This window comes from Zophobas morio, unplaced genomic scaffold, assembly GCF_036711695.1.
Source record: "Zophobas morio isolate AGI-343-1 ecotype UQ-CSIRO unplaced genomic scaffold, CSIRO_AGI_Zmor_V1 ptg000014l, whole genome shotgun sequence".
NCBI lineage: Eukaryota > Metazoa > Arthropoda > Insecta > Coleoptera > Tenebrionidae > Zophobas > Zophobas morio.
This window is the reverse complement of record NW_026972119.1, coordinates 21,445,722-21,472,025: the sequence shown is the minus strand read 5'-3', so window position 1 is coordinate 21,472,025 and position 26,304 is coordinate 21,445,722. Positions and strand designations below refer to the sequence as shown.

The following is a 26,304-nucleotide window of genomic DNA, read 5'->3' as shown; positions in this document are numbered from 1 at the left end:
TCTGATCGACCTGATCAACTAGATTTTCTATAATAATCTTCACAATGAAGAGTATACTAGAACTGAGCTCCACCAAATGTCTATTTGTAGAATAGTCTAAACTTTCTTTTTAGAAAAGCTTAATTTTTTTGAACAAGAAATAAAATAATTTTCTAGTCTAATTTCTGACTTAAATTCCCCAAGTGGAAGATTTGAGAAATCATTTTAATCAAAAACTAGAAAATGAAGAAAATTAGATCTTGTTCTTTCCAATAAATTACTCCATAATGACTTGCCGATCTGATGTTTTTAAACAAGAAAAACGCAACATTTTTCAAAAACATATATTTTTTAATACAACTTTTAAATTTTCAATACTGTACTGATACCTGATCAGTCAAAAAAAAAAAATTGATCGATCTAATCAACTAGATTTTCTATAATAATCTTCACAATGAAGAGTATACTAGAATTGAGCTCCATCAAATGTCTATTTGTAGAATAGTCTAAACTTTCTTTTTAGAAAAGCTTGATTTTTTTGAACAAGAAATAAAATAATTTTCTAGTCTAATTTCTGATTTAAATTCCCCGAGTGGAACATTTGAGAAATTATTTTAATCAAAAACTAGAAAATGAATAAAATTAGATCTTGATCTTCCTAATAAATTACTCCATAATGACTTGCCGATCTGATGTTTTTAAACAAGAAAAACGCTAAATTTTTCAAAAACATTTATTTTGTAATACAGCTTTCAAATATTCAATATTATACTGAAAGCTCAACAGTCAAAAAAAAATCTGATCGCAAAATTAGATTTTATAAAATAATCTTCCCTATGAAGAGTATACTAGAATTGAGCTCCTCCAAAATTCTACTTTTAAAATAGCCTAAACGTTTGTTTTAGGAAAGTCTGATTTTTTTGAATAAGAAATCAAATAGTTTTCTAGTCTAATTTCTGTTGTAAAATCCCCCAATCAGACATTTAAGAATTTATTTTTAACAAAACTTATAAAATGAAAACTAGATCTTGATCTTCCTAGTAAATTACTCCACGCTAAGTTAATGATTTGATTTTTTATTTCACAAGGAAAAGACTTAAAATTTTTCAAAAACACTTATTTTTTAATACAGATTTTAAAAGTGGAATACTAAACTGAAAGCTGATCAGTCAATAAAAAAAATTCTAATCACAAAACTAGATTTTCTAAAATAAACTTTACAATCAAGAGTACCTATACTAAAATTGAGCTCCCCAAATGTCTACTTTTAAAATAGTCTAAACTTTTTTTTAGAAAAGCCTGATTTTCTTAAACAAGAAATAGAATAATTTTCTAGTCCAATTTCTGTTTTAAAATCTCCCAATAGAACATTTGAGAAATTATTTTTATCAAAGATTAGAAAATGAAGAAAACTAGATCTTGATGATCCCAGTAAATTATTACAAGCTAAGTTAACGATTTGATTTTTTTAGACAAGAAAAACACTTAAAATTTTTCAAAAGCACATATTTTTAATGGAACCCTTCAATATTAAAAACTAAACTCAAAGCTGATCAACAAAAAAATCTAATGACAAAATCAGAATTGAACTCCCTCAACTTTTTAAAGTTGCCTAAGCTTTCCTTGTCAAAAGTCTGATTTTCTGAACAATAAATAATATAGTTAACCAGTTTCATTTCTGTTTTAAATTTCCTCAAGGGAAAACTTGAAATTTTTTGATCAAACATAGAGCTTGATTTTCCTGGTACGTTCACGTTTTAATTTTTTTAAGCTAGTAAAAACACCTCGATTTTTTGAACAGCACAATTTGTTTAAAATACAGCCTTCAAAAATTAGCTGAAAGCTAAACGGCCAAAAAAATTAGGTAGTCTAAGTTCTCCAAGTGTCTACTTTTAAAATTTTGTAAACTTTCCTATGAGAAAATTTTTAAATGAAAAACTAGGAAATAAGGAAGACTAGAATGTGATTATTTTAGAACACTCTTAAGTTCTGGCAGTCACTATGAGGATCTCTTTAAATTTTTCAAGAGACTTAAATGATTAAGTTAGGGTTACTGGATGTAATTGCCGAAATTTATTTTAATTTTTTTCTCATTGCCAAAAAAAATGGGCTTATTATAAAAATCCAGAGTTTCTGAACAAGAAGTTAAATAGTTTTTCAGCATTACTTCTGTTTTTAAATTCCTCTGAGGGAATCATTAAGAAATTATTTTGATCAAAAATTAAAGTGGGGACAACTAGATTTTGATCATCATATACGTATTTTTTGGAGACAACATACACTTTAAATTTTCCAAAACAAGTAAATTGCTGATTGATCACAAAATCTGGATTTTTTTAATCAATTTTCACAGTGATCAGTATGACAAAATTTCAAATTTCCCTAAACTTTTCCTTTGGGAAACGCTTTAAATCAAAATATAAAAGGTGAAGGAAACTAGACTTCGAGCCTCCTAGCTAAATTAGCTATTGAATATTCTTTTAGACCCGAGAAATTTTACAAAGTTTTCGGAAGCCCCAATTTTGTTAAATTAGGGCTGGTGGACATTAAATTAGTTTTAAATAAAAATAAAAGGAAAATGTAAACAACTGATTTAAAATTATAAATGTGGAGAGAGTTTGTTTGCAAAACACTATAACTTTTTCGGATTTTGTCGAAAACCGTTTATAAAAAATCATTTTAAGCTCTGATGCCAGCTAGTATGACTGTATTTAATTTTGCTTAGTAATTTCCAACTTAATTGTTTACTTTGTTGTTTGGTAGTTTTTCAAAACTCACTTCTCCCAGTAATAATAAAACCAAAATTTTTCAAAACTCACAAAACTTCAAAAATCAGCTTTCCTTTTCCCCGCGCCGTAAATCGCGTACCATAACTCCCAGCACTGAAGAAGTGTGAAAGATCGGAATAAACTGTTACTGCATTGTTAATAACGCCAATTAGTGATGCGCACCAACAAATCAAAAAAATCGTCCCAATCGGATTAATTTTCGATTTGTTCTGTTCCAGACTCGTGCACCGTCTCCGCGCCGGCTCCACGAGCAGGAAACAGTCGCTGCAAAGCGTCAGTGATGAGAAAATCGTGTTTAAAACCGCAATTAGTGTTCGATAGATGAATACATGAAAAGAGATAGAGAGAGAGAGATAAGAGAGAGAGAGGCCTGTAGTACAGATTATCTGGAGTTCCTATAAGCGCTGTAGAATTAGGACACATATATAGCTTTTTCCGGTCTTTCTGCTCATGCGCATGAACATACCGCATGCGCATGCGGGGGGCGGGTCTGTCGCAAGTGCACAGTGATATAGGCTGGGGGTATTTTAGCTAAAGTATCCTAGGCTTACCAAGGGACTGGCCAGAATAATGCCTATCCTGCTGAGAACAGCGGGCAGTCGCTGCAACATGACAGACCAAACAACGTACAATCTTATGAGGAGCCACTGGTAAAAGCGTGGGCCATTTCGCCCTCAATAATCAAAAAAGAAGTTTAGAAACATCATGCTCGATTAGACGCCAATTCGTGTTAATTGTAGCTACTAGTCGTTTTATTTCTTGCATATACAATAGGAACAGTGTTACTGTGTCTTTCCTTAGTTCCTGCACGCTGTTAAGTATTGCCTTGCACAACAACACCAAACAAAGTGAAGGAAAGTCTAGTTACGTGTCTCGATACGAATATACCTAAAAAATGTATGACAGGGGTAACAACTCCTATGCTGATGTTCTAGTTTCTTCTCTCGCCTAAACCTGAGTGGTGGCAGGACAAGCTCCGGATCCCCAAGAGGTTGTCTTGCCACAAGCACAGCAAACTTAAAATACATAGGATTCTGATTAAGGCACTACCGGATTTATAACTCAAGTGGACTTTCCGTAAACAACTTCCTCTTGGCGAATTTGCTTAAAGACTAATTTGTAAACTTTTAAAACGGTTTCGGAACATAAAAGATTTTGCGAGAAAATTGAACAGCGAGAACTTCAACCAACATTAATTAATTCTACTCTGGAGATTCGGGGCCGTTTATTTATTCGCGGATATAGTTCAACCAATTTATAACATTTACATTACGACATGCAAATTATCGTGTTTATTAGGGCGATACGTGTGCTGTCAGAAAATCATTAAGCGAACTTTCGATTAACGTAATTGCTGCAGACAATATTTAATGTTTTGTTAACGATACACTGCATGATCCAGGGTGATTTAGGGTGAAATGTGTGTTGCATAAATCCTCAAAATCAGATACAATCACGACAATTTTTAGTTTGACACAATAGAATTATCTACAACTTTTGGTAATAACTTTTCGGTGTAACATTAATAATAAAAAAGTTACAATCAAACGATTTGGGAAGGTGGACAATAGTGACGAAAAAAGTACAGCAGTAAATCAATTAAAATTCAATTAGGCAAGGGGAAAACAGAAGATTTATGGAGAAAGAAAGTGGGACAAGGAGTAAGATGGCTAATGGGCGAATTATGGTTAACTGCGTAAGAGCGAACAAAGCACACACATCGAAAACACGAAATAAGAGATCCTTCTTTGTTTTTGGGTGAAAGTGTCCAGTTGGACTTAATGGTGATTGGATCATGTCGATTTTGTACTAATTCGCATTCAACAGTACACACTTACGTATAAAAAAACGAAGCTTCGTTCACATTTTTTTGATTTGACGTATTTTTACTTCCCGAGCGTAAGCAAAGGAAGTATTGTAATCGAGTCCGTCGGCCGACTCTCTACTTTTACGTTTTCTCGATCTTTCATGACCCCTAGAAGACGAAGAAATAGGTCTCCCATTTCCGTCTGTCTGTCCGTCTGTCCGTCTGTCCGTCTGTCCGTCCGTCCGTCTGTCCGTCTGTCCGTCTGTCCGTCTGTCCGTCTGTTGTCACGGATTTTTATTAGACAGATAATCTCCGAAAGTACTCGACCGATTGTTGTGAAATTTTGTACTTATATTAAGAATATCATGTAGATGGTAAAACGCTAACCAAAATTTGTCGAATCATCCCCACCACTAAAGCGATGACGTCACTTCAAAATTGTACATAGTAAATGGGTTTTCAATTGTATAAAATAACATAGTCCTACACATGTAGTTTACAACTCTGAATCGACTTTTCACCCGAAACGTCCAGATTTTTGGAAAAAAAATCAAAATTATAAAACAACATTTTGAAATTTAATTTTTAATCTGCTAACCAGAATGCTTTGAAATGTTGCAGATGTTTTAAGGCTATAAAGAGCATCATAAATCTTTAGTCAAAAAATATTTGCTTATCCCCTCCAAAAACTTGATGACGTCAGCTCAAAAGTTTGTGGAATAAATCATATCTAAAATGTACAAAATATGATGAGTCTGTACTTGTGAACTATCACTCCATTAATATTTTTTGGATTTGCGTATACAGGGTGACTCAAAAAAATTAATGAATGCGTAAATATATTTTATTGATTTAATCAGGAACTACAAAACCGAATGCTCTGAAATCTTGCAGATGTTTTAAGGTCATAAAGAGCATAATAAATGTTTAGTCAAAATATATTTGCTTATCCCCTCCAAAAACTTGATGACGTCAGCTCGAAAGTTTGCCGAATAAATCATATCTAAAATGTACAAAATATGATGAGCCTGTACTTGTCATTTATCACTCCATTCATATTTTTTGGATTTGCATATACAGAGTGACTCAAAAAAATTAATGAATGCGTAAATTTATTTTATTGATTTAATCAGGAACTACAAAACCGAATGCTTTGAAATCTTGCAGATGTTTTAAGGTTATAAAGAGCATAATAAATTTTTAGTCAAAATATATTTGGTTATCTTCTACAAAAAACTGATGACGTCAGCTCAAAAGTTTTCCGAATAAATCGCATCTAAAATGTACAAAATATGATGAGTCTGTACTTGTGATTTATCATTCCATTCATATTTTTGGATTTGCATATGCAGGGTGACTGAAAAAAATTAATGAAGGCGTGAATTTATTTTATCGATTTAATCAGGAATTACAAAACCGAATGCTTTGAAATCTTGGGAATATTTTAAAGTTATTATAAGCATGGTAAACTTTTGTTCAAAATGTATTTGTTCATCCCTCCTAAAAAAATTGATGACGTCACCCTTAAATTTTGCTGAATAAATCCTATCTAAAATGCAAAAAATATGACGAGTTTGTACTTGTGATTTATCATTCCATTCATATTTTTTAGATTTTCTTAAGAGGTGGTTCAAAAAACTTAATGAAGTCAATTTATTTTATTGATTAAATTAAAGGCAACACTTATTATTAGTATTACACCCCAACCAACCCAATTTGGTAGACACAAAATTTGTTAAAGGAAAAACTCGGTTGAAACATAAGGGTAGCACGCTTATTTACATCGACTTTAACGTTACAGATCTGCATTTGTTTTATGCGGTCACTTGGTTCCGCGAATGCGAAATAGACATGTTTATAATCAACCAATTGTGAATTTCACCGTCAAGAATTAAAATAAAACCCAATGTTTTATATAATAAGCGGAAGTCGAAGCAATAAAACCGACGGTCGTTTTGTTTACAGTTTCTGTGTTTGGCTCTCACGTATGCTGTTACGCCTGTCATCTTAAATTAACAATGTTTATACATACACGATTTTTAGTTGCCTCTGATACGTAGGTATACGTGAGTAAATTGTTTCGTTATTTTATTGATTATTACAAATCAATATTCAAACGACCCAATTCATTTTCCCGAAAATTTGAGAATATAATAATTTTATTCTTAGTATTACACTACATCTATCCCAACTGATATACGTGTCCTTGCAAAAATGTTGATGACGTCATCGCAATTTTTTTTTAAATTCCCACTACAAAAATGTAATGAGAAAAAAAACACAATAGGCATGCAGTCGTCAAGTTTCCGACAGCGAGGGAAGTACTGTCTAAACTCTTTAGACCAATTTTTTTAGATTATAGATCTCAAATATTAGATGTTGAATTGGAAGTTGATCAGTCAAAAAAATTTAGTTCTTATCAAAAAACTTGATTTTTTAAAATAATCTTCACTATGAACTAGAATTTAACTCCCCAAGTGTCTATTTTTAAAATTTCCTAAACTTCCCTTCGAGAATTTTTTTTATTTAAAATCTAGGAAATACCGAAGACCAAAGTTTGATCATTTTAGAACATTCTAAGTTTTGGTATTTAGAAGGAGGATATCTTTAGCTTTTTTTAAAAGCTTTAAATGATTAAGTCACTATTACTGGATCTAAATGTTTAAATTTCCAAATTTTTTTTTCTCATTCTCAAAAAAAGGGCAGATTAAAAAAACTAGAATTTCTGAACAAGAAATAATACAGTTTTTCAGTTTCATTTTTGTTTTAATTTCCTCCAATGGAACACTTGGGAAACTAATTTTAACAAAGATAATAAAATGAAGAAAACTAGATTTTCATTTTTCTTGTATATTACTCCAAGCTAAGTTAACGATTTGTTTTTTTTTAGACAGGAAATCCACCTTAAATTTTTAAATTTTTCAAAAGCACATATTTTTTTAGATTATAGATCTCAAATTAGATGTTGAATTGGAAGTTGATCAGTCAAAAAAAATTTAGTTCTTATCAAAAGACTTGATTTTTTAAAATAATCTTCACTATGAACTCTAGACTAGAATTTAACTCCCCAAGTGTCTATTTTTAAAATTTCCTAAACTCCCCTTTGAGAAATTTTTTATTTAAAATCTAGGAAATACTGAAGACTAGAGTTGATCATTTTAGAACATTCTACGTTCTGGTATTTAGAAAGAGGATATCTTTAGCTTTTTTTAAAAGCTTTAAGTGATTAAATCACTATTACTGGATCTAAATGTCTAAATTTCCAAATTTATTTTTTTTCTCATTCTCAAAAAAGGGGCAGATTAAAAAAACTAGAATTTCTGAACAAGAAATAGTATAGTTTTTCAGTTTCATTTTTGTTTACTTTCCTCCAATATAACACTTGAGAAATTATTTTTAACAAAGATAATATAAAATGAAGAAAATTAGATTTTGATTTTTCTTGTATATTACTCCAAGCTAAGTTAACGTTTTTTTTTTTTTTAGACAGGAAATCCACCTTAAATTTTTCAAAAGCACATATTTTTTTAGATTGTAGATCTCAAATGTTAGATGTTGAATTGGAAGTTGATCAGTCAAAAAAATTTAGTTCTTATCAAAAAACTTGATTTTTTAAAATAATCTTCACTATGAACTCTATACTAGAATTTAACTCCCCAAGTGTCTATTTTTAAAATTTCCTAAACTTTCCTTCGAGAAATTTTTTTATTTAAAATCTAGGAAATACTGAAGACTAGAGTTTGATCATTTTAGAACATTCTAAGTTTTGGTATCTAGAAGGAGGATATCTTCAGCTTTTTTTAAAAGCTTTAAATGATTAAATCACTATTACTGGATCTAAATGTCTAAATTTCCAAATTTATTTTTTTTCTCATTCTCAAAAAAGGGGCAGATTAAAAAAACTAGAATTTCTGAACAAGAAATAATATAGTTTTTCAGTTTCATTTTTGTTTACTTTCCTCCAATATAACACTTGAGAAATTATTTTTAACAAAGATAATATAAAATGAAGAAAATTAGATTTTGATTTTTCTTGTATATTACTTCAATCTAAGTTAACGACTTGTTTTTTTTTTTAGACAGGAAATCCACCTTAAATTTTTCAAAAGTACATATTTTTTTAGAATATAATTCTCAAATATTAGATGTTGAATTGGAAGTTGATCAGTCAAAAAAATTTAGTTCTTATCAAAAGACTTGATTTTTTAAAATAATCTTCACTATGAACTCTAGACTAGAATTTAACTCCCCAAGTGTCTATTTTTAAAATTTCCTAAACTTCCCTTTGAGAAATTTTTTATTTAAAATCTAGGAAATACTGAAGACTAGAGTTGATCATTTTAGAGCATTCTAAGTTTTGGTATTTAGAAGGAGAACATCTTTAGCTTTTTTTAAAAGCTTTAAATGATTACTGGACCTAAATGTCCAAATTTCCAAATTTATTTTTTTTCTCATCCTCAAAAAAGGGACAGATTAAAAAAAATAGAATTTCTGAATAAGAAATAATAGTTTTTCAGTTTCATTTTTGTTTTAATAAAACAAAGTTTATGAATAGGGATAAAATATTTAATTTCTGGTTTTAAATTCGCTTATAATTTTTTTCCTCAGAACTATTAATTTCGCTAATTTTGTAACATTACCTTGCAAGTGAAGTTTAAAAATGTTGCGAAAATCAGTCGTATGTTAGGAAGTAGAAGCCCCGCCCACCCGCCCTTCTATTTTTTCAAAGATATATCATTTGCCAAAGTCAGTCTTATTTTTACAAGTGCTAAAAAAAATCTTTTTTGTAAATAAATTTTGATTCTGGGACACCTCTAATTTATAATTTTGGAATTTGTGATTATTTTTAACATTTATTCCGATGTGGTCCATACTGAAATAGTAAGATTTTTGGTCTGCAAAAATTGACATTTTTTATAAGATTTAAAATGTTTCAAACTTTACCGATTTTAAATGTTGATAACTTCATTGTTTTTTTTAAATATTCAGTAATAAGTGTATTCTATTTTATAAAAAACGGCATTTAATTTTTAAATTTCTTTTTAGTAGTTTTGTATTTTTTCACTCCAAGAAACCTAGAAACTAGAAATTTAAAATTGTTAAAATGGAAATTCTAAAATTAAGAAAAAAAGGGCTTAAGTAGCATAGCGTTTATTTTGAAAATTATGTAACTTTTTTTTAAGGAAAAAATTAATTAATATTTAAAAAATGAGGAACAGGAGAATATGATCATTTCAGCAAATTGAAAGCTCAGATTTCAGATAACAAAGTCTAAGTATAGGGATAAAACATCTAATTTCTGGTTTTAAATTCGCTTATAACATTTTTTTTCTCAGAACTACTTTTTTAAATTTGACGTATTTTTTAAGGTTGTCATTTTTGATTTTCCCTTTTTATGTATGGTAATTTTGTAAAATGTAAAAAATTACCTGCAAAATAAGACCGATTTTGGTAATTGACATACCTTTTAGAAAAAAAGAGAGGGTGGGTGGGCGGGTCTAGTACCTGATAAGATAAGAGTGACTTTGGCAAATGATATATTCTCTAAGAAAAGAGAGGGTGGGTGGGCGGGGCTAGTACTTGGTAAGATAAGACTGATTTTGGCAGATGATATATCATCCAAGAAAACCGAGGGCGGGTGGGCGGGGCTACTATTTGCTAAGATATGACTGAACAGTATCAAAAGTATTCACTAGAATCAAGAAGGTGTGGGTGAGCAGCGCTACTGCTTGCTTGTAAGACTCTGCAGAAAAGCTAGACCCAGCCCCACATCTTTTTTTCTATTTCAATGACATTTTTATTTATTGTAAAATATGGATTGAATTCTATTTTGAGAAACGGTAGAATCTAAGATTTAAAAATGTAAGAGTTTTTATTTGTAAGTACTAGCCCCGTCCATGTTATTTTTACAAGTGTTAACCTCACCCACCCGCCCTTTATTTTCTTAGAGGGTATGTCATTTGCGAAAATCAGTCGTATCTTAGGAAGTACGAGCCCCGCCCATCCGCCCCTGTATTTTTTAAAAGTTATATCATTTGCCAAAATCAGTCTTATCTTTACAAGTACTAGCCCCACCCATCCCCCCTTTAGAAGGTAGGTCATTTGCGAAAATCAGTCGTATCTTAGGAAGTAGAAGCCCCGCCCACCCGCCCCTCTCCTTTTTAAAGGTATATCATCTGCCAAAATCAGTCTTATTTTTACAAGCGCTAGCCCCACCCACCCGCCCTTTATTTTCTTAGAGGGTATGTCATTTGCCAAAAACAGTCGTATCTCAGAAAGTACAAGCCCCGCCCACCCCCCATCTATTTTTTTGAGGGTATATCAGTTGCCAAAATCAGTCTTATCTTTATAAGCGCTAAAAAATTCTTTTTTGTAAATTAATTTTGAGTCTGAGAAAACTCTAATCTTGAAAATGAAAATTTTAGCACTATTATTGTGTAGACCATACTGAAAAATGTGTGTACAATGATAAGATTGTACTTCAAAAGTTTACATTTTTTTATATTAGTGTAAAAGGTTCCAACTTTACCGATTTTTTGGGTTTTCAGTGTTATATACTTTGTCTGTTTTATAAATACCGTATTTAATTTTTATAAATTATTTCTAGAATAATGTATTTTTTTTTTAAATCTAGAAATGAGAATAATAAATCTATATATATTTTCTTAAATATCATAACAGTTTAAAAAAAAATTTAAAATTAAAATCTAGAGAATAAGAAAAACTAGAATTTGACCATTTTAGCAAACTGTGAGTTCAGATCTGCCAAAATAAAGTCTTTGAACATGGACAAAACATTTAATTTCTGGTTTAAAATTCGCTTATACTTAATTGTTTTCCTCAGAACTACTTTTTTTAAATTTGACATATTTTTAATTCCTAGAAATTCAGGTTGCGATTTTTGAATTTCATCATTTCATATTTCATGTATGGTAATTTTGTAAAATGTAGAATTTTCATTTTTGTAAATTAATTTTGAGTCTGAGACACCTATAATCTTTAATTTTGGAATTTTGGACAAAATTTCTGATTTTAACTTTTCTTACACATTTTTTCCTGAAGTTGACGTATTTTTTTTTATTTGACGTATTTTTTATGCCGACAAGTTGAGAATGGGATTTTTGCTTTTCCCGATTTAGTACCTTTTTAACGTTATACTGAATATCAAAAATTTTTATAATTAAAATATACGTCAAATTTAAGAAAAGTTTTATTTAATGTTTTATCCCTATTCATATATTTACTTTTAAATTTTTTCTTAAACAAAGTTAAAAAATTTTATGAGTAAGCACTATAATGCTTAAGTCCTTCTTTTCTTCTTTTGTAATTGTCAGTTTAAAATTTTTTGTTTCTAGGTTTCTCAAAGTGTAAAAATTATAAATTCTTAAAAAAAACGATAATCGTAATTTTTTCTTATACTATTTGCTATAAGATTTTTTTCTTATTTCAGAAGAAAAAATGGGAGAACGGGTGGGTGGGTGGGGCTAAGTTTTACTTTTTTACAGAGTTTTTTATAAAAAGCAATAGCCCCGCCCACCCACCCCCTCTTCATTTCAGTGATTACTCTTAATATTGTTCAGTCATTTACTTTAATTTGTTGAACGCCATTTTCGAAGGCGTTTGTTTTAAATCTTAGATTCTGTCACTTGTCAAAATAGAATTCAATTCTCATTTTATACTAAATAAAATACATCAGTGAAAGGGAGAAAGGAGGAGGCTGGAACTAACTTGACCATTTTCTAATTTTATGAAAAAGCAGTAGCCCGCCCACCCACCCTCTCCTCATTCCAATGACTACTCTTAATATTGTCAGTCTTATCTTAGCAAAGTTTAAAAAGTTTCCAACTTTACTGACTTTTTGGGTTTGCAGTGTCATATACTTTGTGTATTTTATAAATACGTCATTTAATGTTCATAAATATTTCTAGAATAATGTACATATACATATTTTCATATTTTGTGAAACGTAGAATTTAGAAATGTTTAAAATGAGAATCTACAAAAATACGTACTTGAATATGGACAAAACATCCACTTTTTGGATTTAAATACGCTTACAATTTTTTCTTCAGAATCACTTTTTTAAATTTGACGTTCTTTTAATTCCGAGAAATTCAGATTTTGGTTTTTGTTTTTTTATGTAAAATTTTCACTTTTGCAAATAAATTTGGTTTTTGAGACAATTCTAAGTTCTAATTATGGAATTTGCGAAAATTTTAACACTAAAATTATTATTTTAAATGTTACAAATTTTAGTGATTTTTTGGATATTCGGTGGCATTTTGGGAAACTTAATTTCTCCAAATTTTAAATTTAATTAATAAATTCTCTAAATTATCTATCATTATATTTGATTTAATCTTGTACTGTGAGTGGTAACTTAAATTGGAAAATATATTCAGAACTTTCTGATTTGAAATTGCACTTTGTGTAAAATTGATTTGGTTTGTTTAATATTTTGGAACTTTCAATTTTGAACTTAAATGAAGCTTTCAACAATCTGTTAAAAAATGATTAAATATACTTTCGAAATATCCTTTCACAATTTATAAATTTCACTTTTTCATTGAATTAAAAATTTTATTACAGAATTAAAAAAAAAATTCGTCACAAAACTTTAATTAAAGCACACGATTCATGTAACTTATTTTCGTTGGTAACCCTGACAAACCAACAAAAATAAACCGTTTAAAAAAGTAATTAGGTTAAATTGTTTACTAGGGAAAGCTCTACAAAAAGCTTGGGATTTTGTTTTTGTGTGATTGAAAATATAGAACTTATCTAGCCGCAAAGTTTTTATTATCATTTATTATTAATCTTGTACCGAAAAGTTAACGATAAAAGTTGCAGACGGTGACATTATCTCTTTTTTCACTATGAGTGCCAAAGAAGTCGTACAATTTTTTTTAGAACTCATTCCAAAATGGAGAATATCTCTTGATTTTTTTAGTTTTTATTTTGGAAGCTTTGAGACTTTTTGTTGGACAGAAAAGCTTAATTTAACTGCGCAGTCTTGAACGAAAAATGTGTTGTTTTAGTAAAACGATACGAAAATCTGAACAATCAAGAAATGACGAGAACATCGTATGGTTTTAAATATTCATTTGTTTCATTTTTGATGGAAAAGAAAAATGTGGGAAATCTGAGCTTTATCAATAATGTATACTAGGTGTCTCAAATTTGGTACTGGTACGAAAGCTGAGTTTAATGACAAGTTGTGTGCTATAAAACAACAGTTATAATGAGAATGAAATTTGTCAAATCCTTCCCTAACTTCTGTTTTTAAATACAGAGTTATTAATTTCTTCCGAAACTCAAGGTACGGTTTATCGTTAATAGATGATGAAAAATCATGCTATGTCATAAAAATTCTATTATCTCAGTTTTTCCCGTTCCCATAATTACATATTTTCTCCACTAGAAACATTCCCATTAGGAGAAATTTGTATTTGTTTACTCGTTTTTTTCATTTATACTGAATCGATATTGGTAATGCTGCTAGACTATATTAAAGGTTGACCCCAATTTTAAATCCAACACCGATTGCTACAAGCAAGGAGAGTAGTTATGTAATGGGGCTTCTAGGCCGCTTTGACCTCAGTTGACCCCGTCTGGCTCACTGTGTTTTGCGCATGCTCGGGATCAGACAACTTTTTGGGGTCAAATGAGGTCAAAGTTGTCCAGAACCCCCATCACAATAAGTGCATTTCGTATTAGATAGTTCACTAGATATCGAAATTGATTTCACATTGTGTTAATAACTAGTTTAATTATTTAACTAAGATAACCACTCGACAAAATAAACTTCTTTCATATTCTAAAGTGGACGTCTGCCGGCTTGTTTTTCTTGTTCGAACAAATAAAATTTGTGGAGTGGGTGAGTGGACGCGCGAAAATGGATTAACTCGAATGTTAGCTTTTCAGCAAATTCGCCTTTATTTGGTTATGCAATATTCCTGAAAGCATACATTTAGTTTTAGTTTCGGAGACAGAGTTAATTAAGAAAGAGCACTGAATGCTACATTGTGTGGTTATTTTATATGTGTCACGTGGTGTATACAATTTCTATTGTAGGCAGTAATCTGATTCGTGCGTGTTAGTATAATGTTTAATAAAGCTTCTCTCCCTCTATTTTTGGCATGAATCGGGCCTTTCTCTGCTAAACAATTTGCTTAATAAACAAGTTAATAATTCGTCGACGTTTAGTTGAATTAAAACAACGGTTAGTCGTGCAATGTTGTCTACTCGTGTGTTGTTACATCATAGAATTTTTAGGTATATTGAAATAACAAGCATGCACTTTCTAATTATACATGCAGAATAGAAGAGAAGAAAGTAGAATGTAGAAAATTGCAAGAATATGAGTGTATTAAACAAACACTGTCACACAAACTGACACAAAAAGTGATAAAACCCTAATGCCGTTTTACAAATTTCCAACTTATATGCACTATCGTCGCTCGTATTCCCAAAGAAATATTTATTCCACACTTATGATGTTCTGTACATAAATTTCAGAAACATACAAAATTATACAATAAGAGAACGAAAACGAAACTAAACAAAACATGACATCTGAAACGATTTCTCTTCAAATTTGGTTACGGTCACGTTTACTTCTCAGCAGCTCTAGTAAGGTGGTGCTACTGACCTGTATCACGGGATTTTCCCCTGGCCGGTAGACGACGTTGTGAAGCGGCCGCTTTCTTCCTACGTAATTCACACATACGAATTCTAATAAGGACGCGTAAATGAAACACATGCACACACCATCCCACACATTCATGGCAGTCAGGTTTGATACCACCGGCAACGTTGAACGGAATGCGTTTGAGGTTGTGAAAAAGTTGAGCATTGTTGTCACACCTGAAACACACCACAAGTCAATTGGAGAACAAGAGAGGACCGAAAACGGCGCCGTGAGGCACGCCGAAACAGTATACAGCTGGCCCGAAATTCCCTGCGAGCGACAAATTCATAATTTTTTTTTTTTGTTGGTCAAATGGGAAACATTTCAAAGTTTTTTTGAGTTAGTTTCAAACTGACCAAGCAGAGCCGCATGTTCTACTTTTGCGTTAATTATGAAGTGTAAATATTTAATCCAAATACCACGATAACGTGGTTGTCAATTAATAAAGTTTATTCGGTTGATTTTATGTCAAAAAAGAAGGTGATTTGCCCTGAAGCAAATAAGAGTATTGATTTGGTCAAGGAAGTGTACAGTTGTACACTGTACAGTTTGTTTATTTGTTTTCGATGAGTTGTGGTAAAACACCTCATAATTTCCACAAATTTCTATTTCGGAGACTTTTACTTTTTTTTATTATTTTACGCACATTGCTACGAAGAAAAAATTGTACGTTGAATACTGGCATGGGAATTTAGAGCCATACTGTATATGAAAATATTGTCACTGTTTGCTTTTTAATAAGAAGTCGCTCATGTTTTACTAGGGTCGGGCCGGATATATAAAAAATGTGAAATGTGGAAAATATATAGGGTGGCTCACTGAATTTTCAATATCTCATTAACTATTATTAGAAAAATAAAACAGTATTTTCAAATCTTAAGGTCATAGTTTGAGCTTACACACAGAAAGAAAGAATTAAAAGCAGTAATAAAATACAGGGTGTTCTGTTTGAAAAAGGTGAAATTTCGAACACGCCAATAATTGATGAGATAACGACTAGTTCAGTGACTCACTCTGTATATGTTATTTTTTGTCATCTTAGACAAAAGTCGGCCCTGCAAGAAATTTCGCGATATCCTTCTTGTCTAATCCGACCCTCTATGTTACTCAAAGTCAATAAGTTTGGGACAATTTTGTACACTGTGTATTTCTAATTTTTTCCAAAAATATATTCCAAACATAAAATTTTTCAGTTGCTGTGATTTACAAAGATACAATTTGTTAGCATTTCCTATAAATGTATTGGTTTTTCAAAAACAGTAGTAGTGATATGGTGGGGCTTCTGACTCATTTTTTGGTGGGAAAATTTGAATTTCGGTTTAATAAAGGTTGCAATTATGTTGCCAAGTAAAGTGAATATTAATAGATAAAATTACGAGTTCAAGGGCTGCTTCTACGGGCATAGTTTCTTGGCCAGTATTTGCGTAAATATTAACAGTAATTTATTGTATTGAACCTATGATCTTTAAACAAAAACTCAAAAAGCGAAGTTCCAACACTAAATATTATTAAGTATTATTTGCACTATGAACTATGGTTAAAAAGAGACATTGAACAAAATTTTTTTTATTTAGGTTTGAATGTGATCAGTGCACTTAGGAAGAACTTAAATAAATATATGGAAAGCTCAAAGAAACGTTACCTAAAAGTCCTCAAACAATTCTGGGATATACATCTAGACGTGTTGACTCGAAAAATATAAATTGTTAATTATCTCGGACTAAGATTTTTGAAAAATTCTGTTTTAAAATTAAACTACTTTAAATACATACTTATATCAAAATATCGGAAAACGGTCAAACTATTCATTGAAAGAGTGAGTGATTTTTGAAAAATACCCCGGCTAAGAACTTGGAAAAATTAGGTTTAAAATTGAAAGTTTCTAAATTTCTCGAAATCTCGAAAAACTGTCAAAAATGTATTTAAAAATTGAAGCTTTTGAAAAGTTGCCCAAAAAAAAAATCTTAAAAAATTAAATGGGACATGTTTGGACGAGATAATTTGAAAAACATAAACTGTCAATGGTCAACGACTAAATTCGAAAAATTTGGTTTGAAAATGAAATTTTCTTAAATATCTTGAAATCTCGGAAAACGGTCAAAAAATTTATTGATAAGCAAGATTTTTGAATAGTTGTCAAAAAATCCTGCTGATTCCAAAAACAGTTCTGGACCAAGATTTTCGAAAAATAGGTTTGAAAATGAAATTTGATAAATCTCGAAAAACGGTTAAAAAATTAATAAACAATGAAAAATTGAGGATTTTGGAAAATTGTCTAAACATCTTCAAAGAATTTAGGGATATTGATGTCAACGAGTTGATTCGAAAAACCCAACGTGTTTGTAGTGGCGGATCGAGATTTTCGAAAAATTCGGTTTGAAAATAGAATTTTTTAAATATCTCGAAATCTCAAAAAACGAAAAATAATTCCATAAGTTATATAAAAATTTTGTAAAAATTCTTGAATATACTTTTAGACCAGCTGATTCAAAAAACATAAAATGTTGATAATCCCGGATCAAGATTTTCGAAACATTATGTTTGGAATTGAAATTTTTAACTAACACGAAATCTAGAAAAAATGCAATGAAAAATTGATGTTTTTGAAATTATGCTTTAAAATATTTAAAAAATTCTGGGAAATTTTTTCGATGACTCGATTGAAAAAATATCAATGGTCCCGGACCAAGAATTTCGAAAAATTCGGTTTGAAAATGTTGTTTTTTAAAAGTTGCTAAAAATCCTCAAAAATTCTGGGATATAGCTGATTTTGATGAGTTGATTCGAGAAACCTAAAATGTCAACGACTGCTGTGAAGAATTTCGAAAAATTCCATTTAAATATAGAACTGTCTTAAATATCTCGCAATTTCGGAAAGTGGTCAAAAAATTCACTGAAAAAACGAAATTTTTGAAAAGTTGCTTGAAAATCTTCAAAAAATTCTATGATACAGATCTTAAGGAGCTGTTTCGTAAAACAAAGTGTTAACAGTCCTCACTTAAAATTTTCGAAAAATAATCTTGGAAAAGATCAAAAAATTCTTTGAAATAGCGAGATAGTTATTTGAAAAGTTGCTCAAAATTTTCAAAAACTTCTAGGATATAAATCTCGACGAACTGATTTCAAAAAAATATAAAGTTAATCCGGATCAAGGTTTTAGAAAAATTAGGTTTGAATGTGAAATCCTTTAAATAAATCAAAATTTCGACAAACTGTCAAAAATTTCATTGAACAAGTGATATTTTGGAAAAGTTCAATATTCTGAAAAATATATTTCGACGAGATGATTTAAAAAATATGAAGTGTCAATGCTCCCCGAACAAGATTTTCCAAAAATTCGATTTGAACATGAAATTTCTTAAATATCCTGCAATTTCAAAACATTAAAAAATTCAGTGAAAAATTGATGTTTTTCAAAAATTGTCTAAAAATCCTTAAAAATTTCTTTGAAATACTTTTCGAAGAGCTGATTAGAAAAACATAGTGTTAATATTTACGGACCAAGATTTTCAAAAAATTCGATTTGAAAATGGCTTTTTTTAAATATAACCCTCAAACAATTCCAGGAAATAGATAGATAGATAGCTAGACGCTTTATTGTTATTACTTAAAAAAAAAAAAAATAAAATGCTACGAGATGATTTGAAAAGCATATTTAACGATCAAGATTTTCGAAAAGTTTGATTTGAAAGTGAAATATTTATATTTTTATGTCCCGAAATTTCGGAAAATTGTCAAAAAATTAATTAAAAAATCGACATTTTTGAAAAATTGCCAAAAAAGTCTTTAAAAATTCTGGAAAATACATTTTGACGAACTGATTAAAAAAACATAAAGTGTCAATTGTTCTGGACCAAAAATTTCGAAAAATTCAATTTGAAAATTAATTTTTTGAAATACCTGAACATCTTGAAAAACAATAAAACTATAATCCTTGAAAAATTGGTACTTTTGAAAGGTTGCTTAAAAAACCTCATTGCGGATCGAGATTTTCGAAAAATTCTATTCGAAAATAACATTTTTTAAACATTTACAAATTTCGGAAAACGGTCAAAAAATTCATTGAAAAATATATATTTTTCCAAAGTTGCCCAAAAAATCTACAAAAATTTCTGGAAAACACATTTCGACGAGCTGTCAACAATTCTGTATTCAGAATTTCAAAAAATTTGATTTGAAAGTAAAATTGTCTATATGCATCTCGAAGTCTTGGAACACTGTAAAAAACTCATTGAAAAAGCGGGATTTTTGAAAAGTTGGTCAAAAATTCTTTAAACATTCTGGAATATAGATTTCGATGAGCTAATTCGAAAAACATAAAGTCACCAACATTTTTGAAAAATTAATTTGACATATTTTTTTTTATGTATGTATCTCAATATCTCGTAAAAAATCTATTGAAAAATGAACATTTTTTAGAAAGTTACCACAAAATCTTTCAAAAATTCTGGAAAATACATTTCCATGACCTAATCCGAAAAAAACATAGTGTCCGTGGTCCCGGACTAAGAAACTGTCTTAAATATTTGAAAATCTCGGATAGTGGCCAAAAAAATTCACTGAAAAAACTAGACTTTTGAAAAGTTACCTAAACATCCTAAAAAGATTCTGACTCAATGAGTTGGTTCAAAAAACAAAGTCTTAATAGTCCTTAACTAAGATTTTCGAAAAATAATCTAGAAAAAGATCAAAAAATTTATTGAAAAACTGATATTTTCGAAAAGTTACCAAAAAATCCTCAAAAAATCTTGGGAAATACATTTCGACGACTAATCCGAAAAACATAATCGCAGATCAAAAATACATCGAAATTTCGAAAACGATCAAAAATTTCATCGAAAAAATTGATATTTTTGACAAGTTACCATAAAATCCTTCAAAAATTCTGAAAAATATATTCTGACGAGATGATTTAAAAAATATAAAATTTCAATGCTCACGTTTACAAAATTCATTGAAAAATTGATATTTTTTAAAAGTTGTCTAAAAAATCCTCAAAAATTTCTGGAAAATACGTTTAGACGAGCTGATCAGAAAAACAATATCTTGAAAAAAAATCATTAAAAAATGAAAAATTTTGAAAAGTGGCCAAAAAATCCTCCAAAAATTCTGGAAAATACATTTTGATAATTTCAAAAACATAAAGTGCCAATGGATTAGGATTAGAGATGTACCGACTGCAGTCGGCCGACTAGTCGGCTTTGTCAAAACCGGTTAAAATTAGTTTAATCGACCGTAAATTGGTGTCAAAGTGTAGATAATCTTCCGCTAGTTACGATTCTGAAATCGCCGTCACGATATATGGTCCAATAAACACGCAGAGCGAATTCAAAATTTCCAAAAATTTTCCAAAAAAGTGGTTAAAATTGGTTAAGTATTGTATAAACTGCCCTAAATTGTGTTATTCTTTATTTTTGTACTGAGTTACTACAAAAAATTAAATGTTAAAATTATCCAAAAAAATTTTACACATTTTTTGGAAAAAAAAAGAAACTTCAGTTATTCCTTTTATTAAAATAAAACAAGATTTTAAGGTAGTCAGAGAAATAGAAAAAAAAACACTCTCTGTTGCATTTATAAACAGTCGGCCGACTGTAGTCGGTACATCTCTAATTAGGATTAAGAACTGATATTTCTATTTGAGAATACAATTTGCTTAAATATCTCGAAATCTCAGAAAGTGGTCAAAAAAGTCACTGAAAAAAGGAGATTTTTGAAAAGTTGCCGAAAAATCCTAAAAAAATTCTGTAATATAGATCTCGAAAAACAAAGTGTTAATAATATTTTCGAAAAATAATCTCTGGAAAGATCAAACAATTCATTGAAAAAGTGAGATTTTTCAAAAGTTGCTCAATAATCGCCCAAAATTTTAGGATGTGGATCTCGATGCCCTGATTTCAAAAAAACATAAACTTAATACATCCCGGGCCAAGATTTTAGAAAAATTAAGCTTGCTACCGACATTTTTTAATTATCTCGTAATCTCGAAAAATGGTCAAAAAATGCAATAAAAAATTGGGATTTTCGAAAAGTTGCCAAAAAAACCTAAAAAAATCCTTGGAAATACATTTTGTTGAGCTGATCCCAAAAACATAATCGCGGATCAAGATTTCCGAAAAATTAGGTTTGAAAATGAAGTCTTTTAAATACATCGAAATTTCGAAAAACGGTAAAAAATTTCGTTAAAAAAATTGAAGAAATATATTCCGACGAGATGAATTACAAAATATAAAGTTTTAAGGCTCCCCGGCTAAGATTTTCCAAAAATTTGATTTGAACATAAAATTTCGAAACATGGTTAAAAAATTAATTGTAAAAATTGATATTTTTCAAAAGCTGTCTAAAAATCCTCGAAAATTTCTGGTAAATACATTTCGACAGGCTAATTAGAAATACATGAAATGTTGATAGATGCGACAAAAAAAATTGCCGGCAAATTGGTATTTTTGAAAAGTTGCCTAAAAATCCTCATACAATTCTGGCAAATGTATTTTGACGAGCTGATTCGAAAAACATAATTAAGAATCAAGATTTGAAAGTGAATGTTTTGAAAAATATCGGAAAACGGTAAAAAATAATTTAAAAAATCAATGTTTTTGAAAAATGGCCAAAAAATTGTTAACAAAATTCTGGGAAATAGATGTATTTTCACGAGCTGATTCGAAAAACATAAAGCATCAATGGTCTTGGACCAAAAATTCTGGAAAAGATACTTCGATGAGATAATTTAAAAAATATAAAGTCTGAATGCTCCCGACCAAGATTTTCCAAAAATTCGATTTGAATATGAAATTTCGTAAATATAGCGAAATTTCAAAATATGGTTAAAAAATTAATTGAAAAATTGATATTTTTCAAAAGTTATCCAAAAATGTTTAGGAAATACATTTCGACGAGATGATTCGAAAAATTAATTTAAAATTAAGATTTTCGAAAATTTCATTAAAAATTCTGGGAAACACATTTTCAAGAAGAGCTGATTTGAAAAACGTAGAGTGTTAATAGTCCTGGACAGAAAATTTCGAAAAATGCGATTTGAAAATGGAATTCTTTAAATACATCGAAAGCTTGAAAAACGTTAAAAAAATCTCCGAACAATTGATATTGTTGAAACTTTGCTTAAAAATCTTACGGAAAACATAATTGCGCATCAAGATTTTCGAAAACTTAGATTTGAAAATGACATTTTTTTTTAATATCTCGAAATTTCCGAAAACCGTCGAAAAATTTATTGAAAAATTGATATTTCTCCAAAGTTGCTCAAAAAATCCTCAAAAATGTCTGGAAATTACATTTGGGCGAGTTGCCAGTAGTCCTGGATCAAGAATTTCAAAAAAATCGATTTTGAAGATGAAATTGTCTCAAATATGTATTTCAAAATTTTGCAACACTGTAAAAAATCATTGAAAAAGCGGGATTTTTGAAAAGTTGGGCAAAAATTCTTAAAACATTCTGGAATATACATTTAGATGAGCTAATTCGAAAAACATAAAGTCACCAACATTTTCGAAAAATTGAGTTTGACATTAAATTTTTTTTATATGTATCTCATATCGCGTAAAAAATCCATTGAAGCATAACATAAAGGCTCCGGGACTAAGAATTTCTAAAAATTCGATTTGAAAATAAAACCTAAATATTTCGAAATCTCGGAAAGTGGTAAAAAAATTTACTGAAAAACGAGGTTTTAGAAAAGTTGCCTAAAAATTAAAAATCTTAAAAAAATTCCGTAATATGGATCTCAAGAGTTGATTCAAAAAAACAAAGTGTTAATACTCCCCAACTAAGATTTTTGAAAAATAATCTAGGAAAAGACCAAAAAATTCATTGGAAAAATTGATACATAATTTTGAGAAGTTACCAAAAAATCGTCAAAAAATCTGAAAAATTTCAATGCTCACGGTTACAAAATTCATTGAAAAATTGATATTTTTTAAAAGTTTTCTAAAAAATCCTCAAAAATTTCTGGCAAATACGTTTCGACGAACTGATTAGAAAAACAAAGCGTTAATACTTAGTTACTGACCAAGATTTTCGAAAAATTCGATTAGAAGAAAATGGAATTGTTTAAATTCTCTAAAAGTCGTCAAACAATTTTGGGGAATGCATTTCGACGAGATGATTCTCAAAACATAATTGAGGATTAATATTTTCGAAAAATTTGATTTGAAAGTGAAATTTTTATGTTTTTTTTAATTCCGAAATCTCGGAAAATAATCCCCAAAAAATCCTTAAAAATAGATTTCGGCGAGCTGCCAAAAGTTCCGGATCAAAAATTTCAAAAAACTGGATTTGAAAATGAAATTGTCTTAAATATGTATCTCGAAATTTTGCAACGCTGTAAAAAAATTCAGTGAAAAAGCGGTGTTGGCGAAAAATCCTCAAAAAAATCTGGGATATAGATTTAGATGAGCTGATTCGAAAAACATAGAGTGTTAACAGCCACGAACCAAGATTTTCGAAAAATTAAGATTTACATTGAAATTTTTCATATATCTAAATATCTCGAAAAACTCCATTGAAAAACGGAAATTTTCCAATGGTTTCCAAAAAATCCTCCAAAAATTCTAGAAAATACATTTCGATGACCTAATTTGAAAAACATAAAGGACCAATGGTCTTTTTTAAGTATCTCGAAATATTGGAAAATAATCAAAAAATGCAATAAAAAATTGAGATTTTAGAAAAGTTGCCAAAAAATCCTAAAAAAATTCTGGGAAATACATTTCGTTGAGCTCATTCCAAAAACATAAGCGTGGATCAAGATTTCCGAAAAATTAGGTTTGAAAATGAAATCTTTTAAATACATCCAAATTTCCCAAAAATGGCCAAAAATTTCATTGAAAAAATTGATACTTTTGACAAGTAACCATAAAATCTTCCAAAATTCCTACGAAATAAGTATTCCGACCAGATAAATTAAAAAATATAAAGTTTTAATGCTCCCCGGCTAAGATTTTCCAAAAATTCGATTTGATCATGAAACCTCGAAACATGATTAAAAAATTCAGTGTAAAAATTGATGTTTTTCAAAAGCTGTCTAAAAATCCTCGAACATTTCTGGAAAATACATTTCGACAGGCTGATTAGGAATATATAGAATGTTAATAGATGCGGCAAAAAAATCGTTGAAAAATTGGTATTTTTCATAAGTTGCCCAAAAATCCTCATAGCATTCTGGGAAATATACTTCGACGAGCTGATTCGAAAAACATAATTGAGAATCGAGATTTGAAAGTGAATTTTTTGAAATATCCCGAAATCTCGGAAAATTGTAAAAAGATTATTAAAAAAAAACAATATTTTTGACAAATGGCGAAAAAGTTGTCATAAAATTCTGGGAAGGAAGTAGATGTATTAAAACGAGCTGATTCGGAAAACATAAAGTATCAATTGTCTTGGACCAAAAATTCTGGAAAAGATACTTCGATGAGATAATTTAAAAAATATAAGGTGTGAATGCTTCCCACCAAGATTTTCCATAAAGTCGATTTGAATGTGAAATTTCTTAAATACGAGTATATCGAAATTTCAAAACACGGTTAAAAAATATTTTTCAAAAGTTATCCAAAAATCTTCAAAAATGTTTGGGAAATATATAATAATTCGATTTGAAAGTGAAATTTTTATTTTTTTTTATATCCCGAAATCTCGGAAAATGGTCAAAAAGTTCATTAAAAATTCAACATTTTTGAAAAATTTCCGAAAGATTCTTTAAAAATTCTGGGAAGCACATTTTGATGAGCTGATTCGAAAAACATAGTGTCAATGGTCCTGAAAAATTCGATTTGAAAATGGTTAAAGAATTCCATTTTCAAAAACGTCTAAATTTTGAAAAACGTTAAAAAAACGAACAATTGATATTTTTGAAAGTTTGCTTAAAAAACGTCACGGAGAACATAATTACGCATCAAGATTTTCGAAAACTTCGATTTGAAAATGACATTTGTTAAATATCTGGAAATTTCCGAAAACAGTCGAAAAATTCATTGAAAAATTGATATTTCTTCTCTTCAAAGTTGCCCAAAAATTTTTCAAAAATTTCTAGAAAATACATTTGGGCGAGCTGTCAATAGTCCTGGATCAAGAATTTAAAAAAATCGATTTTGAAAATAAAATTGTCTTAAACATGTCTCGAAATTTCGCAATACTGTAAAAAAAATCATTGAAAAAGAAGCATGCTTGAAAACTTGACCAAAAATCCTCAAAAAATTTTGTGAAATAGATCTCAACGAACTGATTCCAAAAACAAAGTATTAAACAATTGACATTTTTGAAAGGTTGCTTAAAAAATCTCACGGAAAACATAATTGCGGATCAAGATTTTCGAAAAATTAGATTTGAAAATTCCATTTTTTAAATATCTCTCGAAGCCTCGGAAAACGGTCAAAAATATTCATAAAAAACTAATATTTTTCCACAGTTGCCCAAAAAATTCTCAACAAATTCTGGAAAATATATTTCGACGAGCTGTCAATAGTCCCAGATCAAGTATTTCAAAAAATTCGGTTTGAAAACGAAATTGTCTTAAACATATATCTCGAAATCTCACAACACAGTAAAAAATTCATTGAGGAAGCAGGATTTTTGAAAAGTCAAAAATTCTTAAAAAATTTTGAGATATAGATTTTGGGAATAAAACTTTTTAGATATATGGAGATCTTAAAAAACTGTCAAAAATTCATGGCCTACCCTAAACAAAAGATTTATGGATCACATGATATTTTTATTGAAAGAACCAGAATATCGTATCTTCACTATAGCAGCCACATATAAACAACCAATTAGTGAAAAATAAGAGTTATAATTTAGTTTTATTTTAGAAAATAGTTTCGTTACAAGGGAAAAATTATCTAACCGAGCGAATTTATATCTGATTTTATATCCTTTTTAGTAGTTTTTATATCTTTATAAATCACAGCCAAGAAAAATTTGAACAAATTCCTAAATATAGTATATTTATATTTTGTTAAAACGACCGACATGGGACAGTTCTGGCACTTGAAAGAATAATACGAAGCGAACTACTGGAGAATCCG

General features: G+C 29.5%; 1 protein-coding gene across 16 annotated transcripts in view; it reads right to left on the bottom strand.

Moving 5' to 3' along the window:
• Phcl-1 (pH-sensitive chloride channel 1) overlaps nucleotides 1–26,304 on the bottom strand; it is a 310,192-nt gene that overhangs the window by 23,179 nt on the left and 260,709 nt on the right. For 10 of the 16 annotated variants that reach the window (XM_064055571.1, XM_064055572.1, XM_064055573.1 and 7 more), the window contains 2 exons: nucleotides 15,227–15,441; nucleotides 3,320–3,370 (listed from right to left, as the gene is read on the bottom strand). In XM_064055571.1, coding sequence (XP_063911641.1) covers nucleotides 3,320–3,370; nucleotides 15,227–15,441 — 266 coding nt within the window. The remainder of the gene's footprint in view (nucleotides 1–3,319; nucleotides 3,371–15,226; nucleotides 15,442–26,304) is intronic. The other 6 variants (XM_064055575.1, XM_064055581.1, XM_064055582.1 and 3 more) reach the window with 1 other exon arrangement.